Below are 18,381 nucleotides of genomic sequence, written 5' to 3' on the forward strand. Positions count from 1 at the left end.
TAGGATATTTAACCCTAAAATCTGTATTAAAAAAAAAACAATTTTTTGTAACACTTTTAATTTTTCAAAAATTTTGTCCCATCCCATCCTGCATCCATCATTTTCTACCTTTCCTATCTACACATGCAACCCACACTCAAATTCTGATCCCTCCCACTCTGACCAGAAATATGAAGCTTAATAGCTAACGATCACAAATCTACAGATACTCTAGGGATGGTTATTACGCATGAGTTACTCATCTGACTGTCGCATTAAAACGGCGCTCATTTAAAAAATGTGATGCGCAATAACATTTAACAATTACGACTGTCAGATGTCAGTGGAATGATCAATAGAATTCCTTTGACCATGAATCTCATTTCAGCCACAGCATGCCCTTCCGGATGTATTTTTATGGATGATATGTGGCGGAAAACGCCAGGCGTATCATCGTATATCAGCTAGAGATATAATTTATTCGATAGTAGAAGAGGAAAAGGGAAGGAACTGTGGAACCATTGAGACAATATTTTTAAAGGTATGGCGTATTACGTAGGAATATGTTCAAGTCTCGTATAATCAAGTTTTACGATTCTAAGAATTTAAAATCGACTCTAAAATGATATCGAAAAAATCTAGATTTTCGTATCTTTTCATTTTCTACGGGTTGCGCGCGCAGAGATTGAGAAACAAATTCATTTCGCACGGTGCCCTACCGGCATCCATGGCAACGAAGCAAAACAAATAAAAGTCATTTTGGTGACAGCTTTCGTCAACCATCCGTTTTTCGAGTTTTTAATACACAAATTATTATAATTAAATTCTGCTCATTAATTAACGTCGTACTCATACATCTGAAAATATTAGAGCCGTTTCCCAGCTTTCACTTCCTCCAAAAAACGAAGATTTTAACTTAATTTTACTTTCTGCAGTGGCCTGGTAAACGAAATACCGGACCCAGCGGGTGGAGCGTTCCAGCTAAACTCCAAATTTACTTATGGCTTGGCCTCTTAAAGCACAAGAAGAACTTCATATCTGGAATCCCCAAAGGATATGAGGTTTCTCAAGAGATTAAAAATGCAGATAGGGTTCGAGCGTTGCCCCCTTCAACATTGAATTACGTCGAAAAGCATGTAAGTATTGGCACCTGCTAGATAAATTAATTATTTTCTATCAGGGGGGACTGTTTCGGGTAACTTTAGTTTCCAGGCTTTTCTGCATAATTCAGTTTTTTATTGGAAAATGTTGCAGATCGAACCCTTCTCCATCATATGGCGCTAGGCCGAAAATTTTCGAAAAAAAATTTTTGGTTTTACCCGATATATTTTGTGTGGTCACCCGGTATATTAATAACTACATCGGTATACATTATGGTTACCCCACATAGCAAGAGAATAATTTTAAAATACATATTCCTGTTGGAATATTCCATTCACATTCCAGTCATATGAATAACGTTCGATATTTTCACATTACTGTGGAATATGTCCACAATATGAACTGTGTATTTGATTTTTATTTTAATTTCTCGTTCTTCTAATATTTTTTATATCGTGTGCTATATTTTTTCATTTGTAATTAATGAATAAATATGTTTTCTTTTGTTTTATTTATAACTGTCACCTGCTCATACTAACTATATATGTATAGCTCTAGACAATTATATAGGGTAAGCTGAGAGGATCACGCTAAACTTTAGGAGCCTATTTTACATGCAAAATAAATATTGTTATCTGATTTTTATTTGTTTAAAAGTTAGACCGTTAATGGAAAATATAAATAAACATATGCATAAAGAAATTTCATACATTAGTATTTTCGTCATCATAGTGTTCTGTTCATAAATGTACAAAAATACTACCAGTGACTTTTAAACACTTTCTACTTCAATTGGGAAGAGCAGTCGTTGCTGTCCTGATTACCCCATTTCTTTTTTTAATGTCAGCTGCACCATTACTAATTTGCTGAACTAGTGTATCCCGAGTGTCCACTATTATTTGGTATACTTAATATTTAACCAACCCCATAAACAATAGTCTAATGTTGTGAAGTTTGGGGACTTTGGAGGCCCACTGATAGGACTAGTTCGACCAATCCAATTCTCTGGAAATCTTTCGTCCAAATCATGCCTAAGCATTACAAAAACCATAAACAAACATCATATTTGCATATTCTAAATGTATACATGTAAATATTTGGTATCTTGTAACATTTTAATTGAACTGCTAAATAAACGTGTTATCAGTATCGCGAATAACGAAATATTATTTTTATTGAAAATAGAACGTTAGTTAGAAAAATATAATTTGTTCTATAACTTGTAAACAAATAAAAATCGGACAACAACATTTAAGTTTTTTTACGTTTACTTTCCATGTACAATACGCAATTAAAATGTTGCGTCGTTCTTCCGATTCACCCTGTATACAAGTTCATTCAGTGAAAACTGAACCATTTCTGAATCTTGAAAAATAACAACTTTTCGGAAAATTCCCAAACTACATCAAAACAGTTTTTGAGAGGGACGAATTTTTACATAACACCCAACCCCCAAATTTCATCCCCATGTTCGTTACAGCAATCTTCTCAAAAATTTGAAATGCCACGACGAGTCATGCGACATTTCAAATTCAAGGTTTTTCAAAGCTAAATTTAATGATGTAACGCGATTTAAAAACTATCGATTAGTTTTTGAAAAACAACTATAAATTTCGTAAAAAATGTTATACGAATTCAGTTAAATAATATATAAACAATGAAAAAACTTGTTTGTTGATAGGAAATTAATTTGTTTTCAATTTTATGCTCACAATCAATCTTTGGCTATTTTTATTTATTTATGCATTCTTTTATTTTTATTTTTAGTTTTTTAACCAAAGACTATTTGTGAGCACAAAATCGAAAACAAACCAAATTTCTATCAACAAACAATTTTTTTTCACTGTTTACGTGCTATTTATCTGAGTTTGTATTGCATTTTTTACGAAATTTATAGCTTTTCTCTTAAAAACTAATCGATAGATTTTGAATCGCATTACACTACTGAATGTAATTTTGAAAGATCTTTAATTTGGACTGTCATGTGTCCCCTCGTGCCATTTAAAATTTTTGAAAGAGTTGCTGTAACGTGTAGGAGGGTGAAATTTAAAGGTTGAATTTTTTAATAACAATTCGTCCCCCACAAAAACTGTTTTGAAGTAATTTGGAAATTTTTTGAAAAATTCTTATTTTTAAAGATTAATGAGGGGCCAAGTTTTCGTTGAGTGATCCTGTATACTTGTAGTTTCTAATATTGTGAGGGCTGGCGCTCCCTCATAGATAGCGCCACTGTAACTAAATTACTGCATGACTAGTCAAAATCATATTCAATATTTGTTTAATTGTAAGATTAATTAATATTACTATGTGATACAGGGTGAGGCGCTCCATAGAGCGCTGAAATTTTGATCAAAACAGAAAGTAACGAGTTTGAAAGCTTTTTCGTCCATTATACTTTTTTTTTTTTCTAGATTTTTCAACTTCGTGCATATATTTATCAAGCTAGATCGTTGATAGGCAGTGACGCGTCAGGCTTGTCAGATCCATTTGCAAGGATAATTGCCGGAGAGTTTTGCAAAACAACCCAAGTTATTGAAGAAACTCTTAGCCCGACTTGGGATGAGCTGTTGATTTTTGAAGAAATACTAATTTTTGGTAAGCAATTAAGATTTTTAACATTATGGCGAATAATACAGGGTGGCCCAAGAAAAGTTGTCAACCGTCACATTTTCTCTTTGCAAGAATTCCTAGCGTGTTGCTCTCTTATCCGGCTTTTAAAAGATCTGTTAGTGGTAGAATATCACGTTGCAAATTTATCTGAAGGACACTACCATGGTTTCTAATGATCACTCTATAAAAAGCATAAATTTATATTTCAGGTACAGCAAGTGAAATAAAAGAAGACCCACCATCTATCGTTGTAGAAATATTCGACCAAGATAAAGTAGGAAAATCTGAATTTATTGGCAGAGCCCTGGCCAAACCTCACGTGAAACTAAACGACCAGAAACATGTAAAATCTCTATTTTCACCACCTCTTGAGTGGTTCACCATCAGGCGTGGTATAGACCATGCCGGAGAGCTCCTAGCGGCGTTTGAATTGTTAGAAATACCCGGAGGGTCTGACGATCCATTACCAGCGCTACCAAACCCAAAGAATATTCCAATTTTCAAGGTAGGAAAAATTTTGAATGTGTATTAGTAATGGACAATGAATTCCATTAGGACACTGACCCGAAGAACATTGAGATCTTACTGCCTATTCCCAAAGATATTAGACCGACATTAGCACGTTATAGAATAGATGTGCTTTTTTGGGGTCTGAGAGATTTAAAACGAATCCATTTGTTGAATGTTGATAAGCCGAGAGTGGACATTGAGTGCGCTGGACATATTCTACATTCTACTATTATAACGAATTTCAGGTAAATAAGCCAAATTAGGGTAAATGGGTTTTATTAGAGAAAATAGGCCAAATTAAATAATACGCCTAGGACTTAATGCATTATGGTACATAAACAGAACAAAATATTTTCCAGAAAAAATCTCAATTTCTCTACTCCAGTAAAATTTCTCGAATTGGATTTACCTGAACAGGAACTGTACCGACCTCCAGTTACAATAAGAGTGGTGGACTGCCGCAGCTTTGGCAGGTAAGATTCAAATTATATCCCTTATTTGTTTTAAGGTGGGTTCCAGAGTGCAAGTCTGTACCTAGTAGTGGGGTACAGACTTGCAAAGACGGGATCGGGACTTTCACACGGCCTGGTTATGCAAAAAAGCATTTTATATTCGCCATTTTGCCCAGAACCGTATAGAGTGATTTTTAATTTCATCTCCATAATTGATGAACGCATAGACAACATAACCGTGGCTTAGGATAATCGAGTACTTGTCAATCATAGTTAATTAAAATCAATTGCCTGAAGGCGACGAGAAGGTGTTGCGGGTTTCAATCCAGAAAAAAGGGAAATAACTTGAACTAATCTGAACTAATCTCGCGTTCCTGATATTATATGAATAACTTTTGAAACGCACTTTCTAATGAAGTATTGTATTTGTGCCTCAAAGCAGCGTGCCATATGAAACATCTTTGGGCCACGCTAAGAATAATGATCCAGTCGAAATTTCTTATTTGAGCTTGAAGAGTACAATGGCTCGTCAGGCCATTGGCGCCGACAACAAATTAAGTTTCATGACGATGATATAAATCAAATATATTACCTGATATTGCTATGCAACAATTTGCTTGTTTTTGATTATTCTATATCAAAATAAGGTTTCACCAAGAAGGGAATTACGCACTATTCTCAGTTAAAACTAACTGAGAATCATATTCGCTTTTGTAAAATTAGCGATTCAGATTTTTGATTTTTCTAAAATTTACTAGTTTAACTACTATCGAAAATGCACTGAATGACTTACTTGAAAATATCTCGAAAATCGTTGGAAATGCGATTATTTCCGCACAATACCCGCTTTAGAATGTTAGAACTCTTAATAACAATATTTTCTGGTACACCTTATAGATAGATAAACAAGCACAACACCTGCTTTCTATCGCAAGCCCAGATTTTTAAGTTTAAATAATTATCAGGTATACCTTGGTGGGCAGTCATACCATTAATTCAATTCACAAATACATAATAACATCCTTACCAAGGCGAAGAGAGGCGACCGAAGATGAGAAAATGTTTTTCCATCAGCTCAATCCTTATGGGGAAAATGTGCGGGAAATTGACCACTTGCAGCCCCCATTTCGCGACTCTGGAATCTGCGAGAAAGAAAACAGCCCCTTGCTTTTAAAAGGGATACCTTTTCCAGTAGGTGAGTAGGTTTTCTGATTATAATATGGCATCTAAATTCAAATGAGAAATTCACAATTTTAATTAAAAAAATTAATTAATTATGTAGAAAACAAGTTTTCCGTAGACTGATTATTAACAGGCTATTTTATTGTCTTCAAACTCGTTGATTAATAACCCCCGTTAATGTGTAATTTCTTATTAATGCATGGTTTTGAGAACGCCGTGCTTTCTCTCGCTTTTTGGAGCTACTTCGGGATAAATTTCCAACTCTTTAATAGCATGGGATTCTCGTCTTCATGAAGGAGAGCAAATGTGTTAAAATGTTTCGAATATCTGATATCGAGTATCACATTTGTTTGTTAAAGAACTATAAAAATATACACATCAAGTTGCAACATAGAAATTGCGCAAGCGAGAGAAGGATCGCACAAGGTTTAATATGCCTCGGATAAAGACCAACGAAGTAGGTCGTGAAACTAGCGGTTGAAGTGGGCGTAGCCAGTTCAGTGTCCAGATCTCTCATCATTTTAGAGTATTCACAGATATAATTTGTAGTGATGGATTAATTTTTTTAAATGTATTTACATTGCTGCATTTTACTCTGATATTAAAAAAAATCCATTGCTGCGAAAGCAGCGAATTCGATACTAATCTAAACATCAAAGTGGAGACACAGGCTAGCCTAACTCCGCTCACTTCGTTGTTGATCTTTGTGGGAGGCATATTAAAACTAATGCGGTCCTTCTCCTACTTGCGCAATTCCTATGTTTCGACTTGAACTGGCGATATCTATATATCAGAAATAAATTAGTGCAACTATTGATTAATATATAGCCACCCTGTATATCTACACCGTTTTCTAATCAATATACCCAGACTTATGTCTGTCCAAAAATGAGAATTTCACGTTTTTTAAATTTTAATTGGTAATAACTGATCTTAATTGAAACATTTACCTGCAGGTTACGGCACTCAAGACCTTAAAAAGAAATCTAAAACCAGGAGATCAAAAAAGAAGAAAATTTGCGTTGATGAGTTTGATGATGAAGATGATAACACGGATTGGTGGGCCAAGTACTTCGCTTCAGTGGATCGAATGATAACTGAATCTGCAGGTTCAAAATACGCCAATACGTAAGTAATTTGGGCATTTTACAATATGTACATATAAAATGGTAGGCGTACAGTAAGTAATGAGTACATATATAGGGTCGCTCTCGTTCGACCTAATGAGTACCTACGTTTATGTTGATAGTTTGGGTGCTAACTAAGTTGTAAATTGTGACATTTTTCCTCACTTCATCCCACCCCAACCCAAAGTGCGCCTGTTTAGAATTGTACATCGACCACTAAAAATACAATTTCACGAATTTTTGAAGCTTCCCACAATTTCTCGGTTTGGTCGACTTATACATCCAGTAAAAGGCTTCTAGCAAGGCAGCTGAAGTCTCTAAATTCTTCGACTTCTATCGCGTTTGTTCGATATTTACGACCTTTATCAATTTTTTTTACAGTGCTTTCATTTCAAAACGAACCACCCAAAACAACTCTTAAATTATCTATTGTTTTAAAATTTCCAAAAACACGTCAATTGAGATGTCGAGGGGGAAACTTTTTGAACTTATGTCCAATCCCCTATCTTTATCTCCTTGAGCAGGGGGCGACTCACCCCTAAAATCTTAAATGGAATGGGAGCTCGAGTGATACCTCATTTTAAAGGACATGCAAGGACATTTTCATCTACGAAGTTTCAGCTTATTCCATTTAGCCATTCCAAAATGGCAGCCACTTGAATTTTGCGATTTTTACAACAAAAAAATTATTTTATCAAATGTTCAAAATGCGACCCGTTATTTTCGAGACAATAACCCTAAAAAAATGCCAAATATCTTGCATTCTTTTGATATCAAAGCAATAAACACTACTTTTTAGGAATACTTAGTACTATTTTAACGTTACTGTTAGAATATTTATGTATCAGATAGTTTGAAATTATTACTTAAAATAGTGTACACTTTGATCCGTCGAGGAGCAATAGATTGGCCAGCAAGATCTCCAGATCTTACTCCCCTCAACTTTTTCCTTTGGGGTTATTTAAAATCTAAAGTGTATAAAACTCCAATTGAAAGTATTCAAGAGCTGAAAAACAGAATAATACTGGAATGCAGAAGTATTACCAGACAAACTTTCATTAATGTTCGCAAAGAATTTGAAAATAGACTTTATTGATATGATGGATGAAGATAGGGGATTGGACATAAGCTCAAAAAGTTTCCCCCTCGACATCTCAATTGACGTGTTTTTGGAAATTTTAAAACAATAGATAATTCAAGAGTTTTTTAGGGTGGTTCGTTTTGAAATGAAAACACTGTATAGCAGGACACACAACAATAAAATTCCTATTTCGAGTCAAGGTTGAGGTAGCTACAAGAATTTGACGGTGACGGAAGTATTAAAACAAGGCGAAAAAAGAGCTTTAAAAAGGATTAAATAAAGAATAAAAAATGTGTTCAATTTAATTTAAGTTCAATACATTTTTTCAATTGGGTTGAATTCAATCCGAACTGAAAATATTGACGCAAACGTAGTTATCGATTAATTGTGGCAAATGTGCAATAAAAAAAAACAATTATAAATAATGTTGAGTTAGTGAAACTCTTTTTTCTGATTTGCCATTTCATTACTCATTTCATATTCGTTCCATTGCGATTAATTTCACATTTGTTAGCACCTTTGGGTCATTTTATTCCAAACAATTTTAGAAAATTTAGTTTTCTTGCAGCTTTAAAGCATTTGAGGTCTATTTTATCGCGCCATACTTTTCTGAGAGTATTAAGTTGCCTTACACCCTGTGCACAAAATGGCGGTAAACATTTTTGCAGCACATCATTGAGGCCCACCCTGTAGACTCGATGAAGAAAGTTCGTACAAAAAATTATTTCTTTTAGCAGTGCAAGTTCTATTAAGCAACATTTTGAAGAAAATGCGCATTAAGTACATTCAAATATAAAATTCGGCCAGTTGGCCTATTTACCATTCATGAAATACTTCATCGAGATTCGCCCTTTTTCTTATAAAGGTTGCGAGCTGCGTTTCCTGAAGTGTAGAGATACTTAAATATCTGTAACAAAAAGGCCCAATTAGAGATGCAAATTTATATAAATATTGTTAAGTTAATACCTGTCAACTGATAAAGATAAGTGGTACAAGAGCAGAATTAAGTACCGATTCTGAAGCTCGATTCTCGAGTCTAAGGAAATTTTCTCGTGGGAATGACGTCAAAATGAAGTTTACATCAACCACGTTACTTAAATTCTTCACAAATATACGTCATTTTGACATTACTATCAAGGAACGTTCTAGTACCTATCTAGGTTCAAAAATCAGCCGCCTAAAGTCTATATTATTTGGGGAACCCTTTTTAAGTGTGTTCACTATTTCCGTTTTTCTAAAACTGAGTCACACGGTTAGAAAAAACTTTTCACTTGTAGAGGTAACTTAGGAAATTTTTAGAATGTTGCCACATGTTGAGTGATTTCTGGGAAATTTGGGAAAATGATTTGTCGTTGCTACTGTCAGATAGGATAGCCTTTTTTTGAAAGTGAAAATGACAGATTATAAACGGTTATCATAAAAAATTCAATACATTTTAATTGATAAAAAGACATGCCGTCTCTATGGCGCAGCTAATAGACCAATGTTTACAAAAACTTAACCTGCTGGTGATTCATCGTTATGTGAACATTTGGTGATATACATCGACTATGTATCTATCAATACAGCATTCAGTTGCGTGTACATGTTAATTAGATCTACAGACCGGCAGTCTTATCAATATTGTATATTGCGTAAACACTATCAACTTCCAAGTAATGCAGAGAACTGATATGAGATGTAAACGGAGCTTATTGTTAAAACCAACCTTAGGTGGCATTCTATTAAGTGTTTTACCTATTTTTTTGTGAAAATAACATAGAACTTGAGGGACGAAAACGTACCTGCATTAGCAAATTATAATTTACGGAAATTTGATTTATGATCCTTATCTTCGTAGTTTTAGAAGATCCCATAAGGATCAGCAGATAAGTCTTCCTATTGGCGACAGTCCAGGTATACCATGGCAGTTTACAGATTTCCCTGTAGTAGTTCCTCCACTGAAATGATGACTGATTTAAAGCATTATTGATGATTCTTAATATGACCTAATGTCAACAAAAAGTTTTTTTATCTATTGATAAGAAACTGCTATTAATTTTTCTTGACTGTAAATTGTAGTAACCCCCGTACCTCATCTTCATAAGATTGCCCGCAATACAATGTATACACAGCAACAACAATCAGAAAACAGGTGTTGGTTCCACATATCAGCAGGTTAATATCATTCTGAAAATATTACATTCATCATAACCATGCATTAATTACCACCATTAATGCATGATGTACTCACGCTCATCAGCTTCAGTCACTGATGGCAGTATCAATAAAATTACTCTTTTAATGCGACAAAAAGATCGCAAGGTAATAGGTTTGATTGAAATTGAAGGAAACATGGACAATATAAATGGGACATAAGTTGAAGCTTACCTGAACAAATTCGAATAAGTTACATGTGTAAGAGAATATTCCTGGTATTATGTACTTCAAACCAACAGAAGTAATAAGTTCTTCGTTGTCCATGTAGAGTCTGCAATTGATGCGCAGTGTGATCAAGATGTGGCTTACATGTATAGGGACCTCGGGAACTGCAAGAGTTACTTAGTCAGCTAAATAGAGGCCCTAATTGTCTTAGGTTTTGAAAATTGGAGTTGTATACCAGATTTCTTAAAAATATGAATTTTGCTCAAGAAAATTTTATCATTGTTAGTTTCAATAATGCACATTTATATCTTGTTTATTCGTCTTTTAATATGTTTTCATAACAATTGTGCAATTTAAATAGGTGGTTAATGCATACAAATAATTTATTTTGCTAATAGGGAAAAACAAAAGTTAATCTTTGTGCAACTATGTAGGATTATTTACTTTAGTTTTAAGTCATTTCACAAATGCTTTGACATAGCACCTCTCTTTCAAAACATGTAATCCTTCTTTTACTCAATTCTCTTAATACATTCATTTTTATATTTGGAGTAATCTCCTGGCATATTTCCGAAATGATTGTCTTCAAATGATTCTTCATGAATCATTCAATGATCAACATCTTACAACGGCCTGGGCTAGTAAACTTTCTGTCTTAAGTAACCTCTTAAGAAATAATCCATAGGGATTAAATCAAGAAATCTAATAGGCCAAAAAATATGTGAATATTTGTGAGTTAGTTTTCCACTAATAATATTTTCAAGGTATTCTTTAATACCTGACGTATTGTGGCATGAGGCACCGTTTTGTTGGAGGCAGATTGGCTGACGTTCTTGTAAGGATTAAAAATTCTAACATACAGGGTGTTAGTGAAATAACTTTCGTAAATTTAACCAGTGATTAAAAACATCATTTTGAACAAAAAAGTTCCTTACAACAGGGGTCGTAAATACAACCATTTCCCTGGAAAATCAAAAAAACATTTTCTGAGATTTGGCAACGTCGCCTCGTATTTATTTCATTTTCACACCTACCTCAGTAGCCACATGAAGTGGGTTTGCTTTTTACACGTTTTTTTTTGAGTCTGATAGATTTTACAGTACATATTTAATAAAATGCACTAAATTCATTTAAAAATTGTATTATTCTTATTTTATTATTTTGAAAAGCCATTTACCTTGAAATTATTGTTATCATCTTTAATTAGCTTAACATGACACGTTACACATTTTACACCACTCACATTACATTCAAAAACACAAATTTATTATTGTTTTTGGTACATTAAATGTTCTAAATGTTCACCATTTGAGTCCATGCTCTACTCCAGGTACTCCTTGTTGAATTCTTTTGAACAAGGTTTAAAATTTGTTCTTCGGTTTCAGAACCAACTTCTCTCTGTCGACCTCGTGTCCTTGATCTAAAGAAACAACACTCCCTGTATCCAGAAGATTTTGGGAAACTCGCACAAATGTTTGTCGAGCTGGAAGTTTTCTTTCTGGATAAAGATTACCGTAAATGCGTCTAACTTCTTCAGAATTTTGTAATGCCTCTACATAGATCAAAAGCATGTCATGATACTCGCGTACAGAATACATTGTCACTTAGGTACTGTTAATAAGTTGGAATAAAATCACTTAAAGCTCGCCCAAATTAACTTTGCGGATAATCTGTTACGTGTACCGACAGAAGATGCATTCAACGAGACCGAAATCACACTAAAATATTAAAAGTATGGAAGGACATACAGTCCATGACAAATTTGAAAAATAAGGGTGGTTTTTGTCTTGTCCCTTCTTAATGGTCACTAATGACCTCCACATGTCCATGGCGCCAGGCATCTTTGCCCAGGATCATATGTCACATAAAATGGGATAAAGTACAGATGGTTACATAACTAACTCATGTACTATTGAGGTACTAAGTCAATCTGTTTACTGCATATTCCAATGCCTTATCACTTCACCCGCAACGTGGGTGAGCGACCCTCATAAGGGCCGTAAAAAACAACTATAACGAAAATAAACTTCTCTTTCTCGGTAACGTTCAGTGCGGCGTTGCCACTTACGTTTTTTTTACCGCTTAAGTTATTAATTAAGTTTTCAATTGCTTTTATAATGTTATTGTTGAATAATTTTAAGTTTTTTTGTTACATGTCAAACAACCAAAATGTGTCAAGTACATTTTTCCACATTTTATTCAAATTTTAAACCTTATCATAGCTTTTCGGTTACCAACTTTGACATTTTTTTTTGAAAAAACTATTAGGTTTTCGACCCCTGTTGTAAGGAACTTTTTTGTTCAAAATGATGTTTTTAATCACTGGTTAAATTTACGAAAGTTATTTCACTAACACCCTGTATATCAGATTTCACTGTCAAAGTATTATAGTTTCCGAGATCCCAATTTCACTTTTCGTTGTAGTTAAATAAACAACTTTTCGTCATATTATCGAAAATCTGTACCTTTTTAACTCCAAATGTCGATTAAAAATGATCGATAGATCCCAATAAACTTTTCGGTGATATAATGGTTGATTTACTTGTATAGAACTTGAATCATACATATGAACCAGCTTGCTGACATAGGCCGAAAGCAATCTCGTTTGGACTTCCCCTTCTGTAGCGAAATAAATGCATACGTGAGGAATAATTGCTGTGAAAAAAATGCAGAACGTGAAGTTGAAATGCTCGAAAAAGTATAAGAAACCCTCCAAAAGTGGCTGGTGAAGGTTTTTAACTGTCGACATAAAAAAAGTCCTTCTTAGCTGTTTTCCCATTATGGCGGCGTATAACATTGATAAAAATAAGCAAAATTCACTGATGAGAGATTGAATTAGGCCTCTTTTTAAAATGCCAGCTTTGACTTTCGGGTCTATGCAGTGTAAAGACCACTGCATAGCCTTGTATTTCCTGACTTCGCTAATTACTCTATCTCTATTAGTCATCAGAGTAGCTGCGTTAATTAATCCCTAGAAATTAAATGAATATATTAGGGAATCTTTCCCGGAATTTTACTTAACTTTACTATACATCATGATCTCTTCTCTTCTCTTATGTACAGTACTGTTCCGGGTCAATCGAACACGAGAAAAACCAGTCGAATTGCCTGACGCCAAATTTCTTCCTACTATAATGCTCTGAGCCCAATGGAGCCGGGTCGCCAGCAGTTAATATACATACTTCGAATTATCGAAGATAGAGGAACGATAAGGTATTTTTCTCTGAATAGAAACGAAACATTTATTTTAAAAATGCCGACTACTTATAGTGTTTCTGAAAAAGTCCAAATCATTGAATGGTATTACCAAGGTCAGAATTATTGCCAAATTAGGGAGTCTTTTTCGGAAATGTTTCGGGAAGAAAATAGACCAATTCCCTCGTTGTCGACATTACATTTAATTGTTCATAATTTTGAGATATTGGGATGTGTTTCACCAAGTGCACATCAGAGCCCTGTTGAACTCGATGAATCAAAGAAAATCCTTTCGTTTCAAAGAAAGAATGAAAGATGCCATTCCAAGTTCATTTTAGGGATTGGCGTATTTTATTAGAAGTGCCACCGCCGCTGTCTACACTCCACATGTATCAATAATGTACTGATTTATTTACGGTACTAACTGAGCATTTGTCCTTGCGCGGGCGTGAGGAGGAAACAGATATGGACATGATTTGGGTAGTAGACAATTCGACTGGTTTTTCTCGTGTTCGATTGGCCCGGAACAGTGCCGTATATCATTTGAAAGTGAATTAAAATAAGAATTAACTTTCCAAAAAATACAAAGTGTCCTATCGAAAAAAATCGAGTTGAAGGCACTTGAAATATGAAAAATTTGAATTTTTTTAACAATTGTATAAAATTTCTTGAAAATTAAAAATATACTTTGGTAGATTGATCCTTTGCTTTTAACTGAGCAAATTTTCAAACTTTTTAATTAATACTATGTAGATTTATTGAGAATTTTAAACAGCTTTTTTCGTTCAATCTTTATTTTAAATTGAATTAACTCAAAAACTGTTAACAAATTTTCATATTTTGTAATAACAAAAAATACTTATAGTTACAAGCAGAATTGGAATTCGTAGCAAAACATAGGGTATTCCATAAAAAAGTGTAGTTTTGTCACACCACGGTTTACTGGATTACAATGTAACTTTGAAAATATTCAAAGATAAAGATTCATGAAAAACTGAATAACTTTTATATTAAACTTTTTTCTAAACCTTACAGTTTTTGAAATAAGGTAATGGATCATCCTATTTGATCTTACGTTTTCAAGCTCTACTTTATCTTACTTTACTTACATATAGATAGAAATATCGAAATATTAAATTGTGAATCTTCACCATCGTGTTCTTTTCTGTGGACAATGACCAGCTCTGTTCGATTAAAATGTTCAGACCATTTAAATATATCATAATCCAGTAAAATTTACATAAGGCAGAGTACTGAAAGGGGAGCTTTATCGCAAAAAAATTTACGTAAGGGGATAATTCGTAATTAGGACCTGTAACAAATCAAAATTCAATCAAGAAATTTATACCAAATAAAACACAGAAATAAAATACCATTTTTGGTATTTGATAACGAAAAGTGAAAAAATGTAATTTCAAAGGTATTGGAGCCGTTTTTCTTACCAACCTGAACTAACCTGAATTAACTTTTTTACTTCTTTCGAAATTCAATTACGTTACCTTCTAATTGTGGTCTAAATAAATTCTTTAGGCGACTCATTTCTTTGATGTGCTTTAAGAGGATCCCCAGTTTTTCTCCAGTGCTTTTGCCCTCCATTTTTGTGAAACTAAAATATGACGATTTTAGTTTTTAATCGCGTACCTGAACTGCTGAACTATAAGCGTCTAATGTCTTGATAAGTTCTACAGTATTGTTCGAAAGAGTAATTTCATGCCTGTAAAACTGCAATTATTATCATTTCGTTTTTATATGTTTTTTTATTTTTGTTTTGTTATTTGTTTATGCTTGGAATTTTGTTGTTGGTGTATTGACGAGTTTCGAAGATTAAAAAAAGTTTCTTTAAAATTATTAGTTTAGTTTTATTTAGTTAATTCGTTTTTTTATCGCAGGCGATAAAGGGCTGGAACCTCATTACGCAGTAAATGTTTTGGAACGCAAATTATGTGTTCTATAGAGAGACAGAGGTGCAATATTTTTTCGAATTTTTGTCCACTTTTAGGCAAAATGGAATATTGCCGTCCGATGACGATGCGAATAATCCTCAACCCGGACACGTTCCTGAGAAAAATATAGGACTTGAGAATAAATTGAGATTCGGATTTAAACAAGCCGCCACCGCAGCGCATGTATCAGCCAAGTTAAGTCCTAAATGCGAGAGAAAAAGGACTAAACGGAAACTTGTATTATTTAAGGTACGTGGCTTTATTGAGGTCGAATTTTGTGAATATTTTACATTTGCAGATATACCCAACTGAATTGGAAACCATACCGGAATTTCATCAGTTTAAAGATTGGCTGAAAACTTTCGAACTGTACAGGGGTAAGAAGACAGGAGATGAAAGAGAGGATGACACTAGAGTAGTAGGGCACTTTAAGGTTCGAACCCCATATAAGTCATTCCTTTGGTTAAGTTTTTTCAAAATTTTTCCAAATAAATAATTTAATTTAGTTTTTTATGACTACTAATTAGTTTAATGATCACTTAATTCATATTTAATAAAATTTTTAAAATTAATGAAAAATAATTAATTGGAATTTTATTCCCATGACTTAGTCTACGACATATTTTTAGGGAGCACTGAAAGTTTATAAGCTTCCATTACCTAAAAACAGTGCGATTAACGATGTCATGGAATTTGACCCACATTACGGTTTGTTGCAAGGGATACCCTCCAATGATCCCATTCGCGTACTCGTACGAATATATGTTGTGAAGGCCATTGATCTACATCCGATGGATTTAAATGGTAAAGCAGACCCTTATGTGGTTCTACAATTGGGATCGAAAAGAATTAGCGACAAAGAGAATTACATTTCCAAGCAATTGAATCCAGTATTTGGCAGGTAAGTGGTTGACATGGCAACATTCGTGACTTAAATTGCCAGTCATGTACGGTAAATCTCTCATTATTTCCTCCAGACCAGTACGGCCCCTATTTAACCTTTTTGAAATCTTAACTATTGTTAAGGGCGAGGCAAAATATAAACAAATTTGTAAGAAAACACGCATTTTTACGAAGTTGTGTTAACTACCTGGCTGGGAAACGCTTTAAACTCAATTCACAATTTTCTCACTAGAGGGCGACCAGATTTTTTAAGACGCGATTGCGCGTTATGCCACCCTTGCGTGAATTTGCGTCGAATTCAAAATGTTGCTTTAATTAGTTCTTCAACGTTTCCCGAAATCGTTTTTTGTAAATGTACTTTTAATGTATTTCTGTTCATACCCGTAGATGTTTCGAAATGCATGCCACAATTCCCCAAGATTCCATATTAAGTATTCAGATCAACGACTGGGACCTAGTTGGGTCAGATGACATCATCGGAGAAACAAAAATTGATTTGGAAAATAGATTTTTTAGCAAACATAGAGCGACCTGTGGCCTTCCAGAAGAATACAATGAGTAAGCTTTCTCTTTTAAATTATTGCCGATCTAACAAGGAGTTCCTAAAAGCAGGACATTAACGCTTTATGGCCTCCTTCAGGTTAAGCTGCAATGCTTGGCGGGATCCTATGAAACCTACCCAAATTTTAGCAAAATTGTGCAAAGAAGCTAAATTGGAAGCACCAGTATATGGCGACTATCAAGTTAAAGTGGGCAAGCAAGTTTTCACTTCTCTCCCAGACAATTGTATATCATCTACAAACAAATTATGTGAAGAAAACATGGCTTTGGCAGTGCTTCATAGGTAAATAGGGGCAGTTACGTCGAACCTTTGAGTTGATGCATTCAGAAGAGTTAGATTTTTCATTAATATCATTGTGCATGCACTGCAAACATGCGCAGTAGCAAAGTACAATTTAAATACCTATTTATAATCCCCTTATGGTAGATGAGTACCTCATTTGAATTAACTTTGTAACTACTTTTCTATTAATTGGAATCGCAACAACAATCTTTGAAAATCACTGTTTACTAATGCTGCATAGTTCAACTACTGAAAATTACTCTATCACCTTTCTAAAAAATGAAAATATATTCAGAGTATCTATTACTTAATTTCATTTAGGTGGCACGAAGTTTCCAAGACACGAAGCCATCTAGTACCGGAACATATTGAAACGAGGTCGCTTTATAATCCAGATAAGCCTGGAATTGAACAAGGTAACATGACCATTTTTCGCACATCGTATCCATCAAAAAGTTGTCAAAATCGAAAATACGGCTTTGACACATATTTTAAATCTGTCAAATCCTTGATAACTTTTTAACAGATGTTGTGGTATTCCGAGCTGCAAAAGCGATGACACAAATTAAGTTACGACTGTCAAAAGTGTAAAAATTGTCATATTTCAAATATCTAATCTAAAAATTCAAAAATATACAGGGGGTTCAGTGGTAATACTGTGAAAAGAGTATTTTTTTTAGGAAAATTAGAAATGTGGATTGACATGTTTCCAATGGATATGCCATTACCTGGACCGCCTATAGATATATCTCCCAGAAAACCGAGAGGCTATGAGTTGCGAGTAATTATATGGAATACAGAAGATGTAGTTTTAGAAGATGACGCGTTCTTTACAGGAGAGAAAATGTCAGATATCTACATTAAAGGGTTTGCAATTTTATTTTGCTTACAGCCATATCGTCACAGCTATCCCCCAAATGGCCGGAAGGCTATTGATGTTTGTTTATTTTACCTCATTGCTATGGAGACCGGCACGAAACCATGAAAAATGAGCTTATTTCGTTATGGTTGAAGTCGAGGGTCTGTCGATATTATTTTTCAAAGCTTTTTTTAACAATATTAAACAAAATTAATAAAAAAACTATAGTTT

The 18,381-nt window shown here is 34.1% G+C and overlaps 3 protein-coding genes across 3 annotated transcripts in view; 1 reads left to right on the top strand and 2 right to left on the bottom strand.

The window, feature by feature from the left end:
- Ldh (Lactate dehydrogenase) overlaps positions 1-18,381 on the bottom strand; it is a 158,719-nt gene that overhangs the window by 93,278 nt on the left and 47,060 nt on the right. The gene's annotated exons all lie outside the window — the stretch shown is intronic.
- LOC136411950 (otoferlin-like) overlaps positions 1-18,381 on the top strand; it is a 34,777-nt gene that overhangs the window by 13,442 nt on the left and 2,954 nt on the right. The window contains exons 17-31 of the mRNA XM_066394749.1: positions 368-520; positions 915-1,115; positions 3,492-3,675; positions 3,900-4,195; positions 4,246-4,445; positions 4,560-4,673; positions 5,618-5,847; positions 6,791-6,962; positions 15,601-15,793; positions 15,843-15,977; positions 16,174-16,445; positions 16,835-17,005; positions 17,088-17,291; positions 17,613-17,707; positions 17,972-18,158. Of these exons, the coding sequence (XP_066250846.1) occupies positions 368-520; positions 915-1,115; positions 3,492-3,675; positions 3,900-4,195; positions 4,246-4,445; positions 4,560-4,673; positions 5,618-5,847; positions 6,791-6,962; positions 15,601-15,793; positions 15,843-15,977; positions 16,174-16,445; positions 16,835-17,005; positions 17,088-17,291; positions 17,613-17,707; positions 17,972-18,158 (2,807 nt within the window). The remainder of the gene's footprint in view (positions 1-367; positions 521-914; positions 1,116-3,491; positions 3,676-3,899; positions 4,196-4,245; positions 4,446-4,559; positions 4,674-5,617; positions 5,848-6,790; positions 6,963-15,600; positions 15,794-15,842; positions 15,978-16,173; positions 16,446-16,834; positions 17,006-17,087; positions 17,292-17,612; positions 17,708-17,971; positions 18,159-18,381) is intronic.
- LOC136412288 (uncharacterized) lies at positions 8,862-15,197 on the bottom strand. The gene is made up of 6 exons (XM_066395317.1): positions 15,096-15,197; positions 13,227-13,377; positions 12,872-13,061; positions 10,413-10,512; positions 9,827-10,030; positions 8,862-8,949 (listed from the first exon to the last, which is right to left on the bottom strand). The coding sequence occupies exons 1-6, from the start codon at positions 15,195-15,197 to the stop codon at positions 8,878-8,880; spliced, it is 819 nt and encodes a 272-aa protein (XP_066251414.1). The 3' UTR covers positions 8,862-8,877.

Source organism: Euwallacea similis, chromosome 11 (genome assembly GCF_039881205.1).
Source record: "Euwallacea similis isolate ESF13 chromosome 11, ESF131.1, whole genome shotgun sequence".
NCBI lineage: Eukaryota > Metazoa > Arthropoda > Insecta > Coleoptera > Curculionidae > Euwallacea > Euwallacea similis.

Coding starts and splice junctions, on each gene's coding strand:
- LOC136412288 (XM_066395317.1), bottom strand. CDS start 15,197: ATGGAGGGCAAAAGCACTGGAGAAAAACTGGGGATCCTCTTAAAGCAC. Junction 13,062..13,226: donor CCTAATTCAATCTCTCATCA/GTGAATTTTGCT, acceptor TTTTTTTCACAG/CAATTATTCCTCACGTATGC. Junction 10,031..10,412: donor ACTTATTCGAATTTGTTCAG/GTAAGCTTCAAC, acceptor TGTTGACATTAG/GTCATATTAAGAATCATCAA.